Raw genomic sequence first — 21,658 nt, 5'->3', positions numbered from 1 at the left:
ATGGAGCATTCATGTCTTAATGAAACATTTTTTTGGCGATAATCTTGCAATAACAACTATCAAAATGACAGAACTGTTTCGTCAAGCCAGTGTCTGTTTAAACGAAAAAAATAAACTAAAATTAACTAATACTGAAATAGTTTGTATGTTCCAATTCTTTTAAAAAACAATCTATGCCCGTCTGCGATATATTTCAGCAGACAGCGGATATCACAAGCGGCTGCTAAACACGAATTCCAAAAACGAATACATCGGTTTTATCCCAAAAGACATATAAGTGATAAGTCTTTCAATCAAACGTTAAGTAAATGCCCAAAGACGTCCATGTAACGGTACTCTGTCGTTGGAACCTTTTTCTCGCCGTTTTACGATTTTGTGGAGGATTGCGAATGCAGGGTTACCCAACTTCTAGCGCCAGCGTACCACAGTTGAACCACATACGGAAACTGAGAGAAATACCACATGAACGTGGAACCCGCAAAGATCGCAGGGGTCGTCCAAATAGACAAGCATAGTTGACTCCTCTGCTTCTGGGTGGCAAGGCAGTATTCCAAGCCTGGGGACAGTGCGGTGGGGAATCTCACAAATGTGGTCTGTAACTGCCGGGGTAAATGGCAACACGGATTCTAGTTTGACTTGGTCATGAACACCCCGACTGACACAGTATTTACAACGTTACGTAGTCGCAAACATTACAAATTAGATTGGAGTTCTGCTTACAGACGAAATTAACGCCCAGCGAATTTGACATCCGGTACGGTGTTTTTCACACAAAATTTACTTTGAGTGTGGATCGTGTGTCATGCGGAGGTTGTATTGCGTCATTCTCTTCTGGATGTATCAATTTTTTAATAAGGAGATATTTTGATGGAGATTCTGTGTAAAGGGGAAGACTTCTGTTAGAAGTTTTCTGAAAATATATCAAACGTCAATGACAGAGAATAACCAATCCCGATGATCCGCCGAAACAAATTTCACTGGGCGTAACAGTCAAAAAGGGGTGAAAATAATATGAATGGATCACTGGAAATCAGGTTTTCGCGAAAAGAGTGAGCATGACCTAGCCTACAGGTAGCACCAGCCACTCACACAAATTGCATAAATAATTAAGTATTTGTTCGTATGAAGTATTTAGAAATATATCCCGCTGCAATATTTAGTGGATTACCATAAAACAACTCTGAATGCTGTTCTTTTATGCTGTAGTTTGTGTTGTGTTTTTATCTCCGTCGATTTAATTAAATTCTCTGGGATAAGATCTTTCACATCGGCCTACATGATAAAAATACTCTGGTGTTCCGCTTTGGATCAAATTGCTTCTCGACTGTCCAAATAAAGAGTTCACGCAAATAGCATCAGCCCTGTCGGATCCCCGTCTATCACCTGATTGTAGTAGGTCTAAATGGGCGTACATATTTGAGCACGTACAATCAGAAGTCACCGTGACCTCGGGTTAGACCTTCCGTTACAGTACACCGTGATACGTGTTTCTTCTGTTGGGGACAAGAAAAGGTGACGTTACATCGCCAGCTTTGTTTTCAACATGTAGACGATAAAGTAGACACGTGCCCTCGATAGTTAGCCATGACGTTTCCCCGTCAGGTGACGGACTTTCTACCTCATTCATAAAGCTGGCGTGTTCTTCAACTGGTGGCCATGTTTCTGGTTATGGAGAACGTGATAATTGTTCACGAACGCATATGCTTGTTGACACTAAAACCTATGTCACAGAGCTTAATAAAAAAAGACGTTTCTTTTTTACCTTACTTCAGTTGTATTATAACTGATCCTATAAAGATGAAATTGGTAAGCAGATGTTGCCTGAATTATTACAGAGATATGACACATACAAAATATTTGTTTTACTTGTCACATAAGATGTATATCTCATCAAATGACCTACAAAATTGATATTTTCATGAATACATCAGCCATGAGTGAAAATGTCAACTTTGGTTATTTGACAAGAAAAGACAAATGTTTTATAACGTATTTCCCAGCTTCATTTCCACGGTCTAACTCTGAAAGCATAAGTGTCACTGAGGTAGATTGAGTGTAGTTCCGGAATATAGTGTTCTTCACCCGATTGAAATATTGGATCAATATTTGATAAATGTAATATTTAATCACAAAATACATTATATATATGAAAACTAAATCAGTGGATATACAGGGGAAGGGATGTTGGTGAGTGTACGTGGGTTTGTACCTGGAAATGGTGCCAGTTCTGGAGAGTTTGGCCTTGAAGAGGTCACTGATGAGAGTGTTCTTGCTGCACTTCATGCAGTCGGCCAGACAGGCGGACAGATTGTCCCTGTTCTTCTCCAGGAACCCAGCAGCCTGATACTCCACCTGCAACAAAGAACACCAATTTCACGTCACACCAGGGCACCAGTCTGACGTCACATCCATACAGGGCTGTATAATGACGTCACATATACATGGCATCAATGTGACGCCACACAACGCCAGGGCATCGGTGTGACGTCGCATCCACACCCACAATGACGTCATAATTGTGAATTGGGGCATAATTGGGAAGTTCCACCCAGCCCACGTTACATCCACTCTCACACAGTTTAGTCAGATAAGATGATTTTATTCATATGTTACATGTGCTGTTTCACAACACATCATCATCATCATCATCATCATCATCATCGTATCTCTTAGAGCTATACTAATTTGAAATCAATCTCATTCAAATCGGATCATAGTTTTCGTTACCGTTGAACAAATAGAGCAGTAGCGAGCGCTAAGAACTGATTTGAATGAGATTGAAAAAATTACACCTTTGTCGACATCGTATATTTCTTTGATTTCAATTAAAGCAACTGGTGTTTTTTTTCAACAAGTCTCGGTGAGCAAGTTTCATTAAAATAAATTTGAAATACAACAACACGTGTACGTAAAGCATGGCGGCTTATGGTTTACAATTTCACTGGATTTAATTAAAACAACTGACAACAAGTTTTCGTCGAAGGACGATGCTAAAGCAACTGAAAATGTCTACACTATGAAATCGTTTAAGCACTCACGGTGCCTGCATAGTGGTGGATGCTGAAGGCGAGTTCTCCTGCCTTGGACTTGGTGAGCAGTTTGTGGTTCTGGCAGTTGGTAGTGATCTTCTCGACGAGGGTAGAGTCGGAGGCGCGGGGGAACTTGGACTCCTCATCCAGCAAAGCAAAGATGCTCAGGGGTTTCTGATAGTAAAATAACCAGTACCATTCATTAGTTGGGCTCTGATGGAAACATTTTAATATAAGAATTAAATATGGTATTATTTAGTGACAATATATGTACTGATAATGGGCGTACTGTGATGGGCGTTCTGTGTCATTCTCGCTTCATTGCCTAATTTATTCGCATCTAAGAGGTGCACTTGAGTGTCACCAAATGATACATATCCATGGCCTAGCCATTTTTGGCGTCCTCCCACACTGACATACTATTTAAGAAATAAATGGCGATAAAAACAAACTCTTTCTTGCGTTGCCATAAAAATGATGATTTAATAAAATTATAAAACAAATTCATGTAAACATTGAGTTTGTTTGTTGTTCAACGTCGCATTTGGCAATATTCAAAGCTATCTAACGGCGTCCTGTAAAAAAAATCACAAACCAGTGATTGATATTATGAGCAACGCCCCATGCCGTTGGGGTACGACCATACGCAATCAACCAAGCCACCAGATCCATTCAGTGACCTTTTACAAGTATACATTGCTGGAGATCTATTCTAACCGGAATCCCTACGGTAGAAGACAACATGTTTGCAGATGACATCACGTGTTGAGATACACGTTCGAATTGTTAACAAACATGATATCCTGGTACGACCCCACAACCATGCCAGGTAGTGACGCTTGTTGACGAGGACTTCCCGATTCCGTGACCATAGTTAACTATGTTGATACAGCATCTACATGCACACCCACCATGATGAGGAGGTCTAGGAGGTCCTGGTTGTTCCGGAAGTTGATATGCCGCCATTGTACGCCTTCACGCTCATACTCCCGCCTTTCCAGGACAAACACGTGGTCGTTGAAGAAGCTCTGCATTTGCTCATTGGCTACGTTGATACAGAGCTGTTCAAAGCTGTTAATTTTGAGGTTTTCAAATCCAGGCATATCCAGAATGCCTATGCTGGGACCGGGGGTGTAACTGAAACACGTACATCGGAGTGAGGAAGGGACTAGAAGCGTTCAATTTGTTCTTTTGTGTTTTTTGTTTGTTTGTTTAACGCTGCACTCAGCAATATCCAAGCTGTATTACGACGGTCTTTAAATAATCGAGTCTGGACCAGACAATCCAGCAATTGACATAAAGAACATCGATCCATGCAATTGGGATATGCATCAACCAAGTCAGTGGGCCTGACCACCCGATTCCCTTTAGTCGCCTTTTACGACAAGCATTGTCGCCTTTTACGGCAAGCATGGGTTGCTGAAGACCTATTCTAACCCGGATCTTCACGGGTCAGAAGGATTCAGTATTCAATCAAAACGAAGGGCTCAGTATTGAATATGTAATGAATTAAGGAGGATGTTTGATGTGTTGGTCATCTCTTGGTAAGGGAATGAGCAAGTTACAATGAATGTATGCATAACAGAGGCAGAATGAGGGGCATGAGTTCAGGTGTGTGTTGAGTGGGGGTGTTCAGAAGTTAATTGTAACCTTCAGTGTGCGTGTGAAGGAGGGGAGGGGATCACTAGACGACCAGAAATATAATATGAACGTGCGAACCCAATGACACAGGCTCCGAAACATAAACACATCCGTCCCCACCCGACATTTACATAGGACTTCATTGCAAGGGTTTCCATCAATTTGCGGTGGTGGCATGGGCCGATTTGAACCAATTATAATCAATATCCATCTTGGTATTCCCCTGATTTAGTATTAGTTCCCATGTCTTAGTATTTCCCCTGACTTATTATTATCCCCTGACTTATTATTAATTCCCTCGTTCCTGACTTAGTGGTTCCCTTGTCTTAGTATTTCCCCTGACTTAGTATTTTCCCTGACATAGTATAATTTCCCTTGTCTTAGTATTTCCCCTGACTTAGCAGTTCCCTTGTATTAGTATTTCCCCTGACTTAATATTATTTCCCTTGTCTTATTCTTTCCCCTGACTAAGTATTTCCGCTGACTTAGTAGTTCCCTTGTGTTAGTATTTCCCTTGTCTTAGTATATCCCCTGACTTAGTATAATTTCCCTTGTCTTAGTATTTCCCCTGACTTAGTATTTCTGCCTCACGCGGTTATATCTTAGTTGAACTAACGACGACATGCGCGCACGACAACGTTACCAGTTAAAGTCGCACCTGTATGCCTTGTCCGGCTTGAGTCTGGAGTTCACTTGTTTCACAAGCCAGCCAAACAGTCTGGCATAGAGGGCTTTAGCCAAGGCATCGCGGCCATCAGCGGCTTGTTCGGCCGTCTTGGGGATGACCACTGTCTCACCTGAAATGTATTACATCTTATACAGTGACCCTTGACAGTTCCGCCCCCAGTTTAATCTTGTAGGTAAACCCATTTACGGAATAGGGAACCATAGCTTCGAAATAAAGTCCATTTGCTTTTTGAGACGTTCCGGACACGATTGGAGTGATGTCCGGTTTAACGAGGTCTGGACTCAAGAGGTCCAATGCGCATGTCAACACACAGATGTGCACGAATGCAGCGAGTAGTCTCATAAAATGAGGATTATATTTTCGATTTAAGTTTGAGGAGCAACATTTCGGTGCAATTTATTGGTATCTAGCCTTCAGAACGGTACGGTTCTCTTAATATGTGCATTGAAATGAGTCGTTGGTCTATTGATAGCAGATCCTGGGTGTAAACCTTTCACAAATTTCCTTAAGCTGAATATACATACACTCTTAAAACTTTGTCTATTTGATATGAGGTCACTTAATTTGTATCCGGATCTATTTAACTGTTAAATATTTCGATTTGTTAGAATTGAAACGGAATTATTATAGCTGGGACGAATGAAGGACGTCTTTTGAAGAAATTAAATCTTAACTTTACTTCCGTCAGTGGAGTTATTTCGCTTTATAATGTATGTCAGCATGTGTTTAAATGACTCACAAATACAATAAAATGAACTTGTCGACTTTAATTAATATGAAAATAATTCCCTTATCCACTATCCATCTCTTGGTACTGATATATAACAATGTGGTTGTATTTGTCTTAGAGTACAAATATCTAAAAAGACAGTTTGTTAAAGCGCGAATTGTCCCTGTGAATCACACTTTAACAAATATACATTTGGCAGCCAATAGCCCGAGTCTGACGGCTTTGGGTTCAGGCCACACGCCATCCCTGTATTGTCGATTTTCCACAAAGGCGTTGGGCACAAACTATCTTACATTCCCGTATGAATCAATAAATGCTGTTTAAAAGTTCATCAATACCAACAGATGATTCCCCAAATCACCAAAAAAGATATGTTGTGTATTGATCAAAGTACTTCACTTTTCAACATAAAATAAACTGAAACACATTTATATCCAGATATTTTCATGTTTTTTTCCCAAACCACTTCCATGTAATATCATATTCTAATTTAATCATTTAGCCAGGTTATCTTCTAATATCCATATATCAAGTAAATGTTTGTAATTTTACTAATGAAGACAAATGTAACATTAATATTAATTGTATTATATTTCAGCCAATATTAATTTCAGTCCTCATCTCAATGCCCTTCTATGGCAATAATGCTAGTGCCTTTCTCTTTGTTTTTTATATCCATGTCGCGTAAGACGAACCTAATCAAGCACCACCACACAAACTTCAGGAGAAAAAGGAGGAAGTTTTATTTTTAAATCTTCTGGGAAAATCTCTTTTTTAGGAATGTTTAACAATTGTTTTAAATACCCCCCGTGTTTGTGATAGAGAACAGAATATCAACGAATTTCCTCCCATTTAACGCAGTTCATCCACAATGAAACACTATAACAGTGATCGGGATGTTTTATGTAGTGTCCAAACTGTTTTTTGTGCAAAGTCAAACAGGTTTTTAAGTTATCAAACGATCTTGCAGTTGACTGTCAAAGTGACTTTTTCAATGAAAAATCAGGGTTTTTTTGCTGTTTCTCCTTTACGCCAAAATGCATTCACGAAATTAAACATGGAAAGCCAGTCGGCTTGACATGGTTCTAAACGCCGACTGTAGTGCCAAGATTCATCTCTCTGACGTCGTTCACACTACATGACCATCCTAAACACAGTACCTGCAATACCCCTGCAAACATGCTGCATTGGCATGGATGTGTCAGAGATAGTTGCCTTGACACGGCCGTGAGTCGTCCCATACTGCCAGGATAGCATGCACCTGTGCCTGTTTATCTTAGTACTAAGTCATAATCCATTCATGGACTTTCCACATATCTGTCACCCGATGTCAGACACAGGGTAGAGCCGAAAGGTCAGACACCATTGTGTTATATTTAGGACGATACGGTCGGTGATATGTTTATATTCAAGTATAAAGATTATATAAAGTATTACGCGTGTGGCAAACTAATTCTGCTGATTAATGTTACAATCAAATGGGCCTGCTGTTCCTAGCTTATAAAGTTTCTATAGGGTTTCAAAATGATGACAACAAATACAAACTGAAACGGTGTGTTTCGAACATTTCTATTTTGACCATTAGTCTCGATATGCCGACTAAATTACAAACATCTCATCTACTTCTGATCCACTTCTGATCTACTCTCATCTACTTCTAATCTACTTCTCATCTACTCTCATCTACTTCTGATCCACTTCTGTTCTACTCTCATCTACTTCTGATCTACTCTCATCTACTTCTGATCCACTTCTGTTCTACTCTCATCTACTTCTCATCTACTCTCATCTACTTCTGATCCACTTCTGATCTACTCTCATCTACTTCTAATCTACTTCTCATCTACTCTCATCTACTTTTCATCTACTTCTCATCTAGTCTCACCTACTTCTTATCTATTCCTCATTTACTTCTGATCTTCTCATCTACTCTTATCTATTCTGATCTTATTCTGATTTACTCATCTACTCTCATCTACTTCTAATCTACTTCTGTTCTACTCTCATCTACTCTCATCTACTCTCATCTACTTCTAATCTACTTCTCATCTACTCTCGTCTACTTCTGATCCACTTCTGTTCTACTCTCATCTACTTCTCATCTACTGTTATCTTCTTCTGATCCACTTCTGTTCTACTCTCATCTACTTCTGATCTACTCTTATCTACTTCTGATCCACTTCTGTTCTACTCTCATCTACTTCTCATCTTCTCTTATCTACTTCTGATCCACGTCTGATCCACTTGTTCTACTCTCATCTACTTCTCATCTACTCTCATCTACTTCTAATCCACTTCTGATCTACTCTCATCTACTTCTAATCTACTTCTGTTCTACTCTCATCTACTTTTCATCTACTTCTCATCTAGTCTCACCTACTTCTTATCTATTCCTCATTTACTTCTGATCTTCTCATCTACTCTTATCTATTCTGATCTTATTCTGATTTACTCATCTACTCCTCATCTACACCTCATCTTCTGCTCTACCTCTGATCTACTCTTCATCTACTCATCTACGTTTCCTCTTTTCCCTGATCTACTTCAGATCTACTTCTGATCTACTGATCTACTCATCTATTCCTGATCTACTCCTAATGTACCTATCATGTACTCATGACGCTGATACTTATTCCAAATATGAAAGCAATACCTAAACTAAACAGACTAGCCTTGTTTATCGTGAATTAAAGTAGACCTCTCCTCCAGTGTTTGCACCATGCCTGGAGGTTGTTATTTTTACCCTGTGTGACATTGTCCCTGTTGGGAAAACGTTAACTGATATACATAATTTGACAAAGTAGATTAGGACTTAAACTAGCAAGGGCTGCCAATTTAAGACTAGCCTCCCTTTAACTGATGGATTCCAACACCAGTATCATTTAGTGAAATGTTCACTACAGGTGAGGCTCGCATGACATCTAAATGACCCCTTTAGGCACAGTTGAAACAAAATGTACTCTTATTATTCTGGTTAATCTATGCGTTGCAGGGTCAGCACGCATGTGTGTACCATCTGTGCCCGGAGTTCGGTGTAGACACAGGCTAGCCAACAGCATGATCTTTCACCTCCGCTAACACATCTCGACACCCCACTATACAAGTCTTCCAATTTGCAGAAAAGACGTGACAGACAAATCCCAGGATAAACATTTAACAGGTCGCCTGTAATAGGCTTTCCAAGCCCTTCACAATGTTATGTTTGTCCATGCAGCCCTCCACGCTGGCCTCAGTTGAACTCCGCTGACCTGGGCTCCCGAATGTAACCATACTGGCATTTGAAGCATGTTATCTCCCCTCACCCTCCATTGCTGTCCAGCAATACCCCCTCCCTCCAAGTCTTCATATAAACTTTGATGTAGTTTCATCCCAAATAACTGTTGGCCCTTCTTCTGTAACACTTCACCACCATCCATTCAATCTCCAATGTGCAATCTTGCATTTTGTGTTGAAGGTGTGATGTTCTCTGACAGGTCTTTGGCTCGTTTGGCCTCTGCTACAACCAATTCCCCCATAAAGGCAACCTCACCTTATTGTGTTCACGTTGCCCTTGCATTTACAAAGGTGAACAAATAGTATACTTTTACTAAATGTTCCTTGTGATTTTATCTATTTCAGCATATTTATCATGTCATCGTCGTCGTTCCAACGGGACATAACTCTAAATTATTGTTTTTGAAGTTCGAGAGGATTCGAATTTTACACAATATTTCTTCTTCTAACCAGTCTGCAATTAACACATGACTAGTTAGTCAAATAATTAGGTATGTTAGTCTGAGGTACATACATAAATGTTATTTCTGCTTGCTGTGTGATTAATGTAAACTGCTGGGGAAAAAAAAGTATGCACCCATGTTTGATGGTGGCTAAAAGTATAACAAACAAGCAATAATTATTCGATGGTAGTGTATTTGATGTGGGTATAATAGATGTGAAATGAACCTTAAGCTGGCAGTGTTTCGACGACTGCTTTCGGCCTAGTAACGTATGTACTTCTTTGGTCAAGTCCAAGTTTCAAGTGCATATTTTCTTTGACCTGGCTGTATATTAACTTGGATATCACTTCCCTCAGAATCCCTCCCCACCCCTCACCCAATTCCCCGGCTGAATCATCTACTCTACAGTAACTAACAGCTGGAAGACTGCCATGAAAACTAACACTCACTCACTCTACACATCCCTTCCCGATGTGGTACATGAAGCCGTATTAAGTACGCCATAGTTCGTGTTTTGGAAAGCGTTATAATATTTACATTAGTTCTATTCACTTTTCACGACTTTTTGTGACAAAACCATCACAATGCCAAACTCGAAAACCCAAAATCCAAATCCAATTTCTGAATCCTTTTCTCTCACATTATTCTCAACCAGTGCCACTATGGTCCAAACCAAGCATGCCTGTGGTTTAGTTCTTAAGAGTGTCCAGTAAGCAGATTTACACAGAGGTGTGAGGACTCCCTTGTTCCCTGTCCCCCCGGCCACCCCCGGGCCTTCCCCCGCGCTCCCAGCATACTCCATCCCTCATCTGTTTGCCCTTGTTGGGCCATGAGGCATTTCGGTGAAAACAGAAACTTGAAAGTGAAACTCTGACGTCAGTATGCAGAAATTTTGATATTGCCTTTGACCGATTAAGGTGCACATGGACCCAAGTAAAACATGGAGATATGGGAACTACATCACTTCACGCTGACACAGTGACATCCCGTTATTCCGAACGGTACACTTCCCAGATACATTGTCCGGATAAGAAGTAGTTCCGTATTTATGTGATACTATTCATGTTATCATCTTTAGACGTTCCCAATGGTAATCGTGTGGGAAGCTGGCTTGCCGAATTACGGGCTCAGTTTTCACTGTACAATAAACTACGGTTATAACGAACTCAAAGGGACCACAAATTTTAGTTCGTTATAACCGTAGTTCGTTATTAGTTATATATACAGCATATATACAGCAAATGACCGGGACTAAAAAATAAGTTCGTTATATCCGTCAGTTCGTTATAAACGTGTTCGCTAAAAACGTAGTTTACTGTATATCATATTTTGATATGTTATCCACATGCAAAAGAAACTATAACAACGCGTGGCTACGAAAGGCGAAATATTTTCAATTTTAAAAAATAAAAATGATTAGTACTGTATGGTTTAGCCGCATGTGATGCATTTTATAGCAATGGTGTGTGAAAGTTGTGTATTTTACAGCTGTGATAAAGAAAATACAGTAAACTACGGTTATAACGAACTTAAAGGGACCACTAATTTTAGTTTAGTTTAACCTAATAAATGCGCATATATATAGCATATATACCAAAAATGGACGGGACCAAAAAAACCCACTTCGTTTTATCCGTCAGTTCGTTATAAGCGTGTTCGTTAGAAACGTAATTTACTGTATATGTTTCAGCTATAGTGAGTGAAAGTATATGTTTCAGCTATAGTGAGTGAAAGTATATGTTTCAGCTATAGTGAGTGAAAGTATATGTTTCAGCTATAGTGAGTGAAAGTATATGTTTCAGCTATAGTGAGTGAAAGTATATGTGTATCAAAGTCATGTGTGTAACAGTTTCACTGCTTGAAAGTGAATAGATATATACCGGCTGTAGTGAGTGAAAGTGCTGTATGGTTTAGCTATTCTGTGAAAGCACTGTACGTTTTAGCTATTCTGTGAAAGTACTGTACGTTTTAGCTATTCTGTGAAAGTACTGTACATTTTAGCTATTCTGTGAAAGTACTGTACATTTTAGCTATTCTGTGAAAGTACTGTACATTTTAGCTATTCTGTGAAAGTACTGTACATTTTAGCTATTAGCAATTCTGCGTTTTAGTTGCAATGTTTCATGGTTCTCACCTCTGGCCACGCTGACAGACGAGATGAGCGTCTCCGACAGAGTATCCTTGTTCACTTGCAGCAAGGTGCTCACTGAAACACACATGTGAAACAACGCGTCAAAACACAACACATAACACAGACAAGGTACAAGAGAAGGGTATGTCGTTAACCTGACAAACCTGGTTTACAGGTTCCTGTTACCAACAGTTATAGTACTCTTCTAACACCATATCGAAGTTAATATTAAATATTCCGTTCTTTTGCAGGCACATGGCAGACACATGGCAGACACATGACAGACACATGACACATTGTTATTTAGGTATGGACTACCATATGTCGCTTCTTTGTGATAGAAATATAACTCGGCATTATATACTTTCAGAATGTTCACTCTATATGTTCAGATATAATATCAGTACTTAGCATCAAGTTTTAAAATTGTTTCGACTGTATCACGTTCGGTTCAGATACAGCTCACATGAGTCTGTCGCTGAAGCAATTCGACATGCAATTGAGAAAAAAATATATATCTCCTTTCCAACTGAATGTTGACATGTCAAAACAATTCTCAATAAAACCATTTGTCTTGCTCCACGTTATTTATTATTTCTCCTTATTCAGGACACATGCGGTAGTGGATCATCCTTTATGCCATAAACATGTGGAAATATATGCAATTGTGAACTTCATTTACATTTCTGTGTCTAAGTCAAATGAACATCTTGGCGACAAATGTCATATTATTGTACCAAAGGGATATGACCTCTTCAGTACTATGAATAACGACTGCAAGAGAGGCTGATATGAAACTTGCTCCAGGTGATAGGGATAACATATCAGTCATAACAGGCTCTGTTGCACACGTAATCAACACGTTTGCAAGTGTATTTTTAATTTTTGTAAAACTGGTCTCTTTCTAATATAAAGGTCATAAAAGCTCGTTTGTGACACTTGAAATGTTTTTTTGCGAACATCTGGTATCATTACTATTTGATAGTGATTCATAAACACATGCTTATGACATAGTCGGGACCGTACAATAGACTGTGCTTTTAGCAGAAATTTTTAATGGATATGGAATGGGTTTTGTCGCTTTATTATAAATTTTGCGAACACCTAGTGTCATCACTGATTTTTAGTAATCCATTCGTATAATTTTCACCGCTGTTGTGCCGTTTGCGCCAATTGGAATATCTTTCGGAAGATTTTGTCTTTTTGATTTATAATTTATACATCCGTCCCTCCAAGTATGGAAAGCCTTGGGTGCAAAGATAGTCTTCTTACGACCTTCTCATCTCCCTAATGCGTAACCTGTCATCTTCCCAATGTGTGGAAAGGGGTCTGTCGCTTTAATTTGCTCAGAGATATTGTAAAACATTCGGCCAAATGAAAAAGTGTTATTAATACTGTACTCTTCAGAAAGTTCTACATTACTAATTCAGTATTGCTAATACGTATTGTTTCAATTCGTTTCAACGAGTAACTTTGCAATAGCTGCCTCATCCATAACATCATGACAGGAGCATCCAATATACACATGGAATCCTGGATGATACATTCCTCTCATAGACAACATGGACATCAGCGCAGATTGTTGGTTTTCATCTTATTTACACAAGGTTGCCAAAGGGATCTCAGCTGCATTGCTTCAGTTAACCCAGTTGTTGAGAAACCATGAAGCTTGTCACCCCTGCGCTAAGTCATCAACAGTACACTGTGCACTGAACAAAATCAACAATACACGAATATGCTGTTTCGACAAAACTCGCATTGCTCTCCAGGGTTTTTTCATGTCTCGTATTGCTGAAGTCAGTTGATATGCTCAACGTGTAAATTTGATCTCTGCATTTAAATCGACTTGCGCTCATTGCTACTGTTTGCCTCTTCCCTTCAGCCAGTGGTGAGAAGGAACGCGGCACAGACGGCACAGCAACGTGAGACAACTGGCTGCACGTCTACAAAAACAGAACCATCTTCCTTGGCTTATTTTTTGTGTTGAAGACTGAGTGCAAAATTGGAGACATTTAAAGCTTGGCATGTTCTTCCGGAAATGGTTGCTACAATCGTTTTATGTCCATCTATTTGGCTTACAATATGTTGGTTATAACGTGCTGTCATGAGCTTGCATTACCCCCTCCAGAATATCCAGAAAGCCTTTTTCACGTTCTTTTAAAATTAGATATTTCAATAATGGAATGACCTGTTAAAGTTTATATGGTCACGAGTATCGCAGCCACTTTGTTAGGTCACGAGATGAGAAAATAAGATTTTACGAGAATGACAATTTTTTCCCTACAAAAGATCGTACTGATGTTACACGATCCTTTTCTGAAAACCACAGTCACTGAAGCTGTTTGTTCCGTGTTATTGTACTCACGATAACCACATAGGGAACCTCATGCTGGTGTCAAATGCATCAACACGAGTTGATAAAAGTTAAAGATGAGTTCTAAACTTTTACAAAGAGTGTTGACATATCTATTATCAAAAGTCACACGGGTAACATTCTATGTATCATCCAAAATCATCAATAACCAGTGCGGAGCGTGTTAAAAGTTCAGCTAAACAGGTTTAGTGCCAGAGATTAAGTGATGTTATTTGAACGTGACATCATTGTAACAATGACGTCACATGCAAAGCATTGTAAGAGACAGAGCCCAAGCGCTATCTCCTGTGGAAGCTAGTTTTGGATGACAAAGTATCTAACTACTCAATAAATAATAAAAATAATTAGAGTTAAAGGAAAAAAGGTGTTGATATATTTTAGTTCCGTAAGTACTTCCTGAAAATACCCATCGATAGTGTAACAGTGTCATACAGCGATGAATGCCGTTCCCACTGCTTTTCAACTACGTTTCAATCTATTCAGATAAGCCTTCACAAAGCCAACGCCATTTATAGCTGGATCGAGCGGTTTTTGTGAAGTATTCACACCCATTTAATCTCAGCTATACGTGGCAATTATATCAATGTAAGATGTTCTCGATTGTCGTACCAATGGATAAACTGGATTTGTCAGCAAACTTCGCTTTCTCTGTACAGTCATCTCGCACGAACGAGATGTTAGTCACGTGCAATATGGCGGAAAGGAGAGTGAAAATCATCGTGATTTCCTGAAACGAAACCAAAATACAGGATTAAAACATAGACATACATATTTGTCTGTATAACCATAGTGAGTCATTGGTTAATTTTAATAACTTTTCATTTCATCGTTTTTGTGTTGGAATAATCATGGCAACTGCGTAAACAAATTAAACCAGAATTACACCAGAACGATGAGTATTGATGTATGAAACATTCATTTATTCCAATTATTTCAAAACATTTTGCCCCCAAACCTGAAAATAAAATTTCCTTCTTATTCAATATAATCGCAAGTGACTGAGTAAGTTTCAAACATTAAAAAAATAAGTAAAACATTCGAGGATAAATGTATTTTGTTTGTAACGTTTTTCAGTATTTATTGTTTACCCATTCTGTGAAGCCAACGAGTCTCATGACATTGAGTTGCTTGTGGAACATGAGCCTGTTCTGTTCTAGGTCACGTGTGCTCCGGAATACAGGATGGTTCCTGTTGTCGTTCTTCAATATCCTGAAACAGCGCCGGAACTACTTGTTATGTATGATAGACACCGAAAAGGGCAACCTGCCCGTGTTTACTGCAATTGAATGGGGAGTAAATACTTGAAACGCTATAATTAACTTTTATAGGAAGAGAGTGGGCAATGTTTTGTGGTAAGGATGTTGGATAGGAGGTGGACATAAGGAAGGACGGTTCGAAAGGTAATCTGACACTTGTCTTGCACCCAGACAATAGATAGCATGTAAAAACAAAGAACAACAGCCTTCTTTGTGCTTTTTATCTACTTTGTTGGGGTGATGATTATTAACACCAGGTGTTCTCAATGATTTCAGGTAAGATTTGAAATTGCTTCATGTGTTATACGACGATCACGTCATCCATAGGTAGAATTGGGTGAACTTTATTTCATATTGAGCTATCAAATGGTCATGGATGTCATAGTGATTATGACATTACAAGGCTAAGCAGATTGGAGTTGGTGATGCTGTAGGCTCTGCTTCATAGGTCTAACAATCATATGGTCTGATATACCTCACAAAAGAGGTATCAGCTTTATATCTCTTCCATATGTTCTAGGTACAGTTCCGCAACATGTGTTTTGTTGTTTAACGCAGTACTCAGCAATAATCTAACTTTATAACGGCTGTCTGTAAAATCCAGACAATCCAGTGATTGGCATCATGAGCATCGATCCGGGCAACTGGAATACGATGACATGAAATGAAACAATTCACCGAGTCTGGTCACCAGATCAATTTTGCAACAAGCAGAGGTTACTTGGGGATCTGTGTTCTTTCCCGAATCCCCACGGGTCTACCGCAATAGGCTGATACTACCATGCACACTAAAGCATGGCGATCTCTTGTATCAATCATAAAATGAACTCTTAAGCATATTAGTGGGTAGAATTTGTTTAAGACTCATGAATATCTCGACGACACGAACGGTTGTACCAGAACTCATCAGACTCTTCCTCTTATTGTTCGAGTTTTGCTTTTAACTTGTTTACGTTACTAATATTGATGGAACAATATCTATTTATGGAAATGCTTTTTGGTGATAATGCTATTTTGATGACCCAGCAAAACACAAGTATCTGCATGTGAGGAGTCATGACACATTCCATCTGCGCAAAAACACACTTAATGAGCCTAATTAAAGATGATTTAGCAGGTCCACAGCCAGATGTAAACAGCCTAATCTTAGCATTGTGTCTCAGTTGGCGGGAAAATAAACAAGATTGTGTCACCAGCTGCTGCTTGTTCGCACCAACTTGTTAAAGAGAGGGGTAATTACCACAGTTCGGTTGACATCGATTGTGTTTAAGTCAGGTCAGCTAATATAAACAACAGACCGAATGTACACGCCACCTGCAGACTAGGTAACATGGAAGAAGAAAGACAAAGTGGAGGTATAGTTTACTCCTATCTGGAGAACCGTTACTGTGAGTATAGTCCTATTTTGCTGATGGATGGGCGCAGAATCAAGTGTAGTGCACATTCTGTCGGACATGTTGACACTACACTGATTTTAGGACATTCAAAATAGATTTGTACTGAAGAATTCAATTTCATTATGAAAAACGGCCTTTAAAAGAGAAAGTAATTGTTGCCATTGGTATGTCTTCAAGAATGGCAGATATTCGAGACCAATTATTCTCTTGCGTTGAAGTTTTCAGTTAAATTAATACGTGAGACCAATGATATCATTAAAGGTAGAATACGTTGAAACACATGGATGTATGCATCCAAGCATAACAACAGTCTGGTTTTAATCAATGGACGTTTATTTCGTTTCATTTGACATTTGGAAAACGTTTTATAAGGAGTAGAATTAAATGCCAGTATATCAAATTCATATTATGAAAGTAAGCAAAATGAACTTCCAGGTATTCAAAATGATTACGTCTTGTTTCAGTTTAAATCGGTTACCTTTGTGTAACAAGTAAATGTAGGTGCGGTGTTTCTTAACCAACATGGATCATACGCCTGGGAAAACAGGGATCAATTTGTGCAGGGATTGAAACAGAGTTCACGCCCATGCATCCTACATTATGGCAGCAGTAGTATGCTCATTGGTAGGCGTTGCACGTATGTGTTATATGAAGGACTATATCAATCATGAAAAGACAAATCAAAGTTAAAGCCATGTGTTCATCGTGTTAGATTTACCACAGAATGTACCTGTGAATATACCACAGCTTTACTCGGTTAACCTCTTTCCAAGAGGACAGACAGAAAATGTATTTGAGTCTCACCTCACACATACATGTAAAAGAACATAAGAATGTAACAGTAACATACATGAGCCACTTTGTAAGAGTTATGGGAGACTAGTAAAGGAAAAAGCTGGACATGGAAGGTCCCTGGCTTCGAAGGAACCTTATTTTACTACTTTCGCGGTTTCCTAAAAGAAATTACGAGCTGTGAACAGTACCACTGTTTTAAGTAGTTGATAATTCCATTTGAGGTCATAGAAAACCCATCATTGTCTTTCAGAAGTCATGAAATAGTCAACGGCTAAGGATATATCGACAAAGAAAGCAATTTCTTTAATATCGGGTAAGTTACTTGAACTTTAAGTACGAAAACGTGTAGGGTTATTGATTGTCCTCTTCCTGATCTTGTCTCACTGATCCCATTCTTTACATAGAATCCGTCTGGTAGTTCCTTATAAACCAAGTATTCCAATTTATTTAGTGTGATAAAGTCAAATACTGCAAAGCCAGTCTGTTCGATTGGTCCAATATAACTTCACTGGGCGCTGACCGCCATAACCACGCGTGCGCACTCGTGACCTCGGCCATCGAGAGGCACAAAGTCCGTCTAGTGTTTAACAATTGGCCAGTACCTGTCCATGTGACAGTGAACAAAAATAGAAAAGGCCGGTATAATGTGATTGTACAGTGATGCCTGAACTAGACTTCATAAAGGCCAGTTTTATATGAAGCATAACAGTTCCCTCTTTCTATTTATAACAAATTGAACGTGTTGTCGTGACTTCTGTTGTTCACCAATACCTTAGTTGGCTACCTTCTTCTAGCTAGATCCTTACTGAACGCCTTCCTCTTCTGCATTGTATTAACGGATCATTCATTGTAATTATTAAGGATACAATTAGTTTCCTGCCGTAGAGTTATGGATCATATCTACACCAAGCACAATAAAAGGGAAGTTGTTTAGATCTATGCATAAGGATTCAGAGTGGTAAAGTTTTTTTAACAAGGCTATGGCAAGAGGGATGACTTCACCTTTCCAATAGTCAATTTTCCCTTTATGTCGAGGAATATTCCAGCAGCTCCATTTCTACATTTCTTTTTAGGTACAACCGCGCATGCTTTTTGTACGAAGATTTCAAAGAGCGTCATACGATGCAATTCCCTATTTTAACTTTTACCATATGTTTCCGTGTTTTTCCAGGTAACAACTGACTTACTTTTGTATGTGTTTGTGACGGGTGCCACCGGTAGTGCTTGATACGCTCACCTTCCCGCAAACACCTGGTATCATCACTATTTGATAGTGATTCAATAACACTGTCGGAATTATACAGTGGACTTTGAGAGATATTTCTTATCAATGAGGAAAGGGATTTCTCGCATTAATTCCATGAATATTTCAACTGTATAGTTAGTGTTTTGGAGCAGCTTTTTTCTGATGTTTTACCTGAAGTCTTCCGGAGCTGAGAGACTGTATCCACGAAGTTCATCCCTGGTCATGCCAGCGAAGAGATAGTAGAAGATGTGGAAGTTCCTCTCGCCAGGGCCCTGCTGCACGACGCGGGTCTTCTCCAGCAGGTAGTCCAGCAGCACAGCTGGGGCAGGAAATACAGCTTAACATCACTTACATAACACCGTGTCAGTCAGTGTATAGAACAATAGACATCACTTACATAACACCGTGTCAGTCAGTGTATAGAACAATATACATCACTTACATAACACCGTGTCAGTCAGTGTATAGAACAATAGACTTCACTTACATAACACCGTGTCAGTCAGTGTATAGAACAATAGACATCACTTACATAACACCGTGTCAGTCAGTGTATAGAACAATAGACATCACTTACATAACACCGTGTCAGTCAGTGTATAGAACAATAGACATCACTTACATAACACCGTGTCAGTCAGTGTATAGAACAATACACATCACTTACATAACACCGTGTCAGTCAGTGTATAGAACAATACACATCACTTACATAACACCGTGTCAGTCAGTGTATAGAACAATAGACATCACTTACATAACACCGTGTCAGTCAGTGTATAGAACAATACACATCACTTACATAACACCGTGTCAGTCAGTGTATAGAACAATAGACATCACTTACATAACACCGTGTCAGTCAGTCTATAGAACAAAAGACATCACTTACATAACACCGTGTCAGTCAATGTATAGAACAATAGACATCACTTACATAACACCGTGTCAGTCAGTGTATAGAACAATACACATCACTTACATAACACTGTGTCAGTCAATGTATAGAACAATAGACACCACTTACATAACATTGTCTCAGTCAGTGTATACAACATTTCTCATTAAAAATCTTAATGTTTTCCCTGCCGTGTAGATTGACACTGTGACTCCTCCCCCTTCTCCCCCATGGGGTGAAAAACATTAGAGAGTATAAGATTTCTGTCTTAGAAATTGTAATATATTGGTACACATATATTTACTCATATAAGATTGTAACAATCTGGAACCACATGAGGGTAAAGGTCTCTTTATCATGCAATGGCATTCTCAACTTTAACAAAGGTAAAAACGTATTTTTCTTCTGAAGAAATTTGTTTCATTATCCCCCATTAGCAGATCAAATGATAAAACTACATACAAATGTTCTTTCATGTGTTTTGTTGTAGTTTCTGCCAACCTTTTGGACAAAAGATACATTTGAAGTGTGTGAAATGATTGTATAATATCTTTAATACACCTTTTTTCTGCTCTATCTCTTCAGGTCTGTCCAACTGGCAATAGTAGTAGTATTAATAATAATAATAGTAGTATTTCTACTGAGTGTGTGATTCCTATCACACAGAGAAGGTGCTGCACACAGATTGATGATGTCAAAGGTGGAGTTTAGAAGATGGGAGTTGTTTTCCTGATTATAAAACCTTGAAAAGTATTATAACTCTTCCTAAAAACAATATCCTTATAATGTTTACATGTCAGCTTAGCATCGCTGACTTGTTTCAGATGCCGTATATCTTTAATTATTTTCTTTTTTAAATTGATTTCTACTGGTTTCCATCAAATGTAATGTATTGTTCTATTTTTACCGATGTTGCTGCGGAAGAGGGGATGATGCGGACACTATACTTTCAAAATGTCCCTGAGATATCCGCTTGACAAGATACTTTCTGACAAACGACTACCGTTCACAATACTTTCTCAGAACGTTTCCTACCCAAATCTAAACTAACAATCGCCTTGGATCACACGCACTTGAACTGATATCCATTGAATAAATCCAGATAATTTAATTCTTAAAACCTCTAAATGTTGGGAATTGATAGAGGATTGTCTTGTGGCGGAAATAGCATGTCCCCGTGGTATTCCAGGTAGCCGCGGGGACTTGGGCCACCACACACGTGAACCAACACACTGTTATGAGATATGAATCTCCGTGTTTATTCTTGTAATAGTCTGACATCCCGGCATTAACCTACCTCCAGCCATATTGCCATCGGCCGTAAATTTCAACTCCAAATATTTGCCGAAGCGACTAGAGTTATCGTTCATGGCAGTCTGCGCATTTCCAAAAGCTTCCAGTAACGGGTTCACCTGCAACAAACACATTGATTGGCTGAGATCGGGAACTATTTTTAGAGATACCAAAATATCTCATGTTGCTCGCCCTCATGGGCACGTGAGGGATCCAAATTGAGTACTAAGCCATCGGGTGACCTTTACCGGAAGAGATTAAAAATTGCAACAATAGAGATGGGATTTAGGAATTTAAAATCGATACGACAGAATGGTGAGAAACCTGAGATTGATAATTTTATGTTTGTTTACTGTGGTTCGGCAGACTCAGTGGCCGTCATTTATTGATCAGAGTATAAAATAACTCCTCATTTGACTTTCCGTACTCGACGATAATAGGCTTGTTGCATTCCACAGATTGTA

The 21,658-nt window shown here is 39.1% G+C and overlaps 1 protein-coding gene across 1 annotated transcript in view; it reads right to left on the bottom strand.

Annotated features, from left to right (window-relative positions):
• LOC124147076 (chitin synthase chs-2-like) overlaps nt 1-19,299 on the bottom strand; it is a 67,824-nt gene extending 48,525 nt beyond the window's left edge. The window contains exons 1-8 of the mRNA XM_048402913.1: nt 19,175-19,299; nt 15,398-15,518; nt 14,919-15,036; nt 11,939-12,010; nt 5,329-5,467; nt 3,941-4,166; nt 3,039-3,203; nt 2,210-2,352 (exon numbers count right to left, since the gene is read on the bottom strand). Of these exons, the coding sequence (XP_048258870.1) occupies nt 2,210-2,352; nt 3,039-3,203; nt 3,941-4,166; nt 5,329-5,467; nt 11,939-12,010; nt 14,919-15,036; nt 15,398-15,518; nt 19,175-19,227 (1,037 nt within the window). The 5' untranslated portion in view covers nt 19,228-19,299. The remainder of the gene's footprint in view (nt 1-2,209; nt 2,353-3,038; nt 3,204-3,940; nt 4,167-5,328; nt 5,468-11,938; nt 12,011-14,918; nt 15,037-15,397; nt 15,519-19,174) is intronic.
• Nucleotides 19,300-21,658: the final 2,359 nt, after the last annotated feature.

Source organism: Haliotis rufescens, unplaced genomic scaffold (genome assembly GCF_023055435.1).
Source record: "Haliotis rufescens isolate VD_foot unplaced genomic scaffold, xgHalRufe1.0.p SCAF_1, whole genome shotgun sequence".
NCBI lineage: Eukaryota > Metazoa > Mollusca > Gastropoda > Lepetellida > Haliotidae > Haliotis > Haliotis rufescens.
This window is presented reverse-complemented; position numbering and strand designations above follow the sequence as displayed.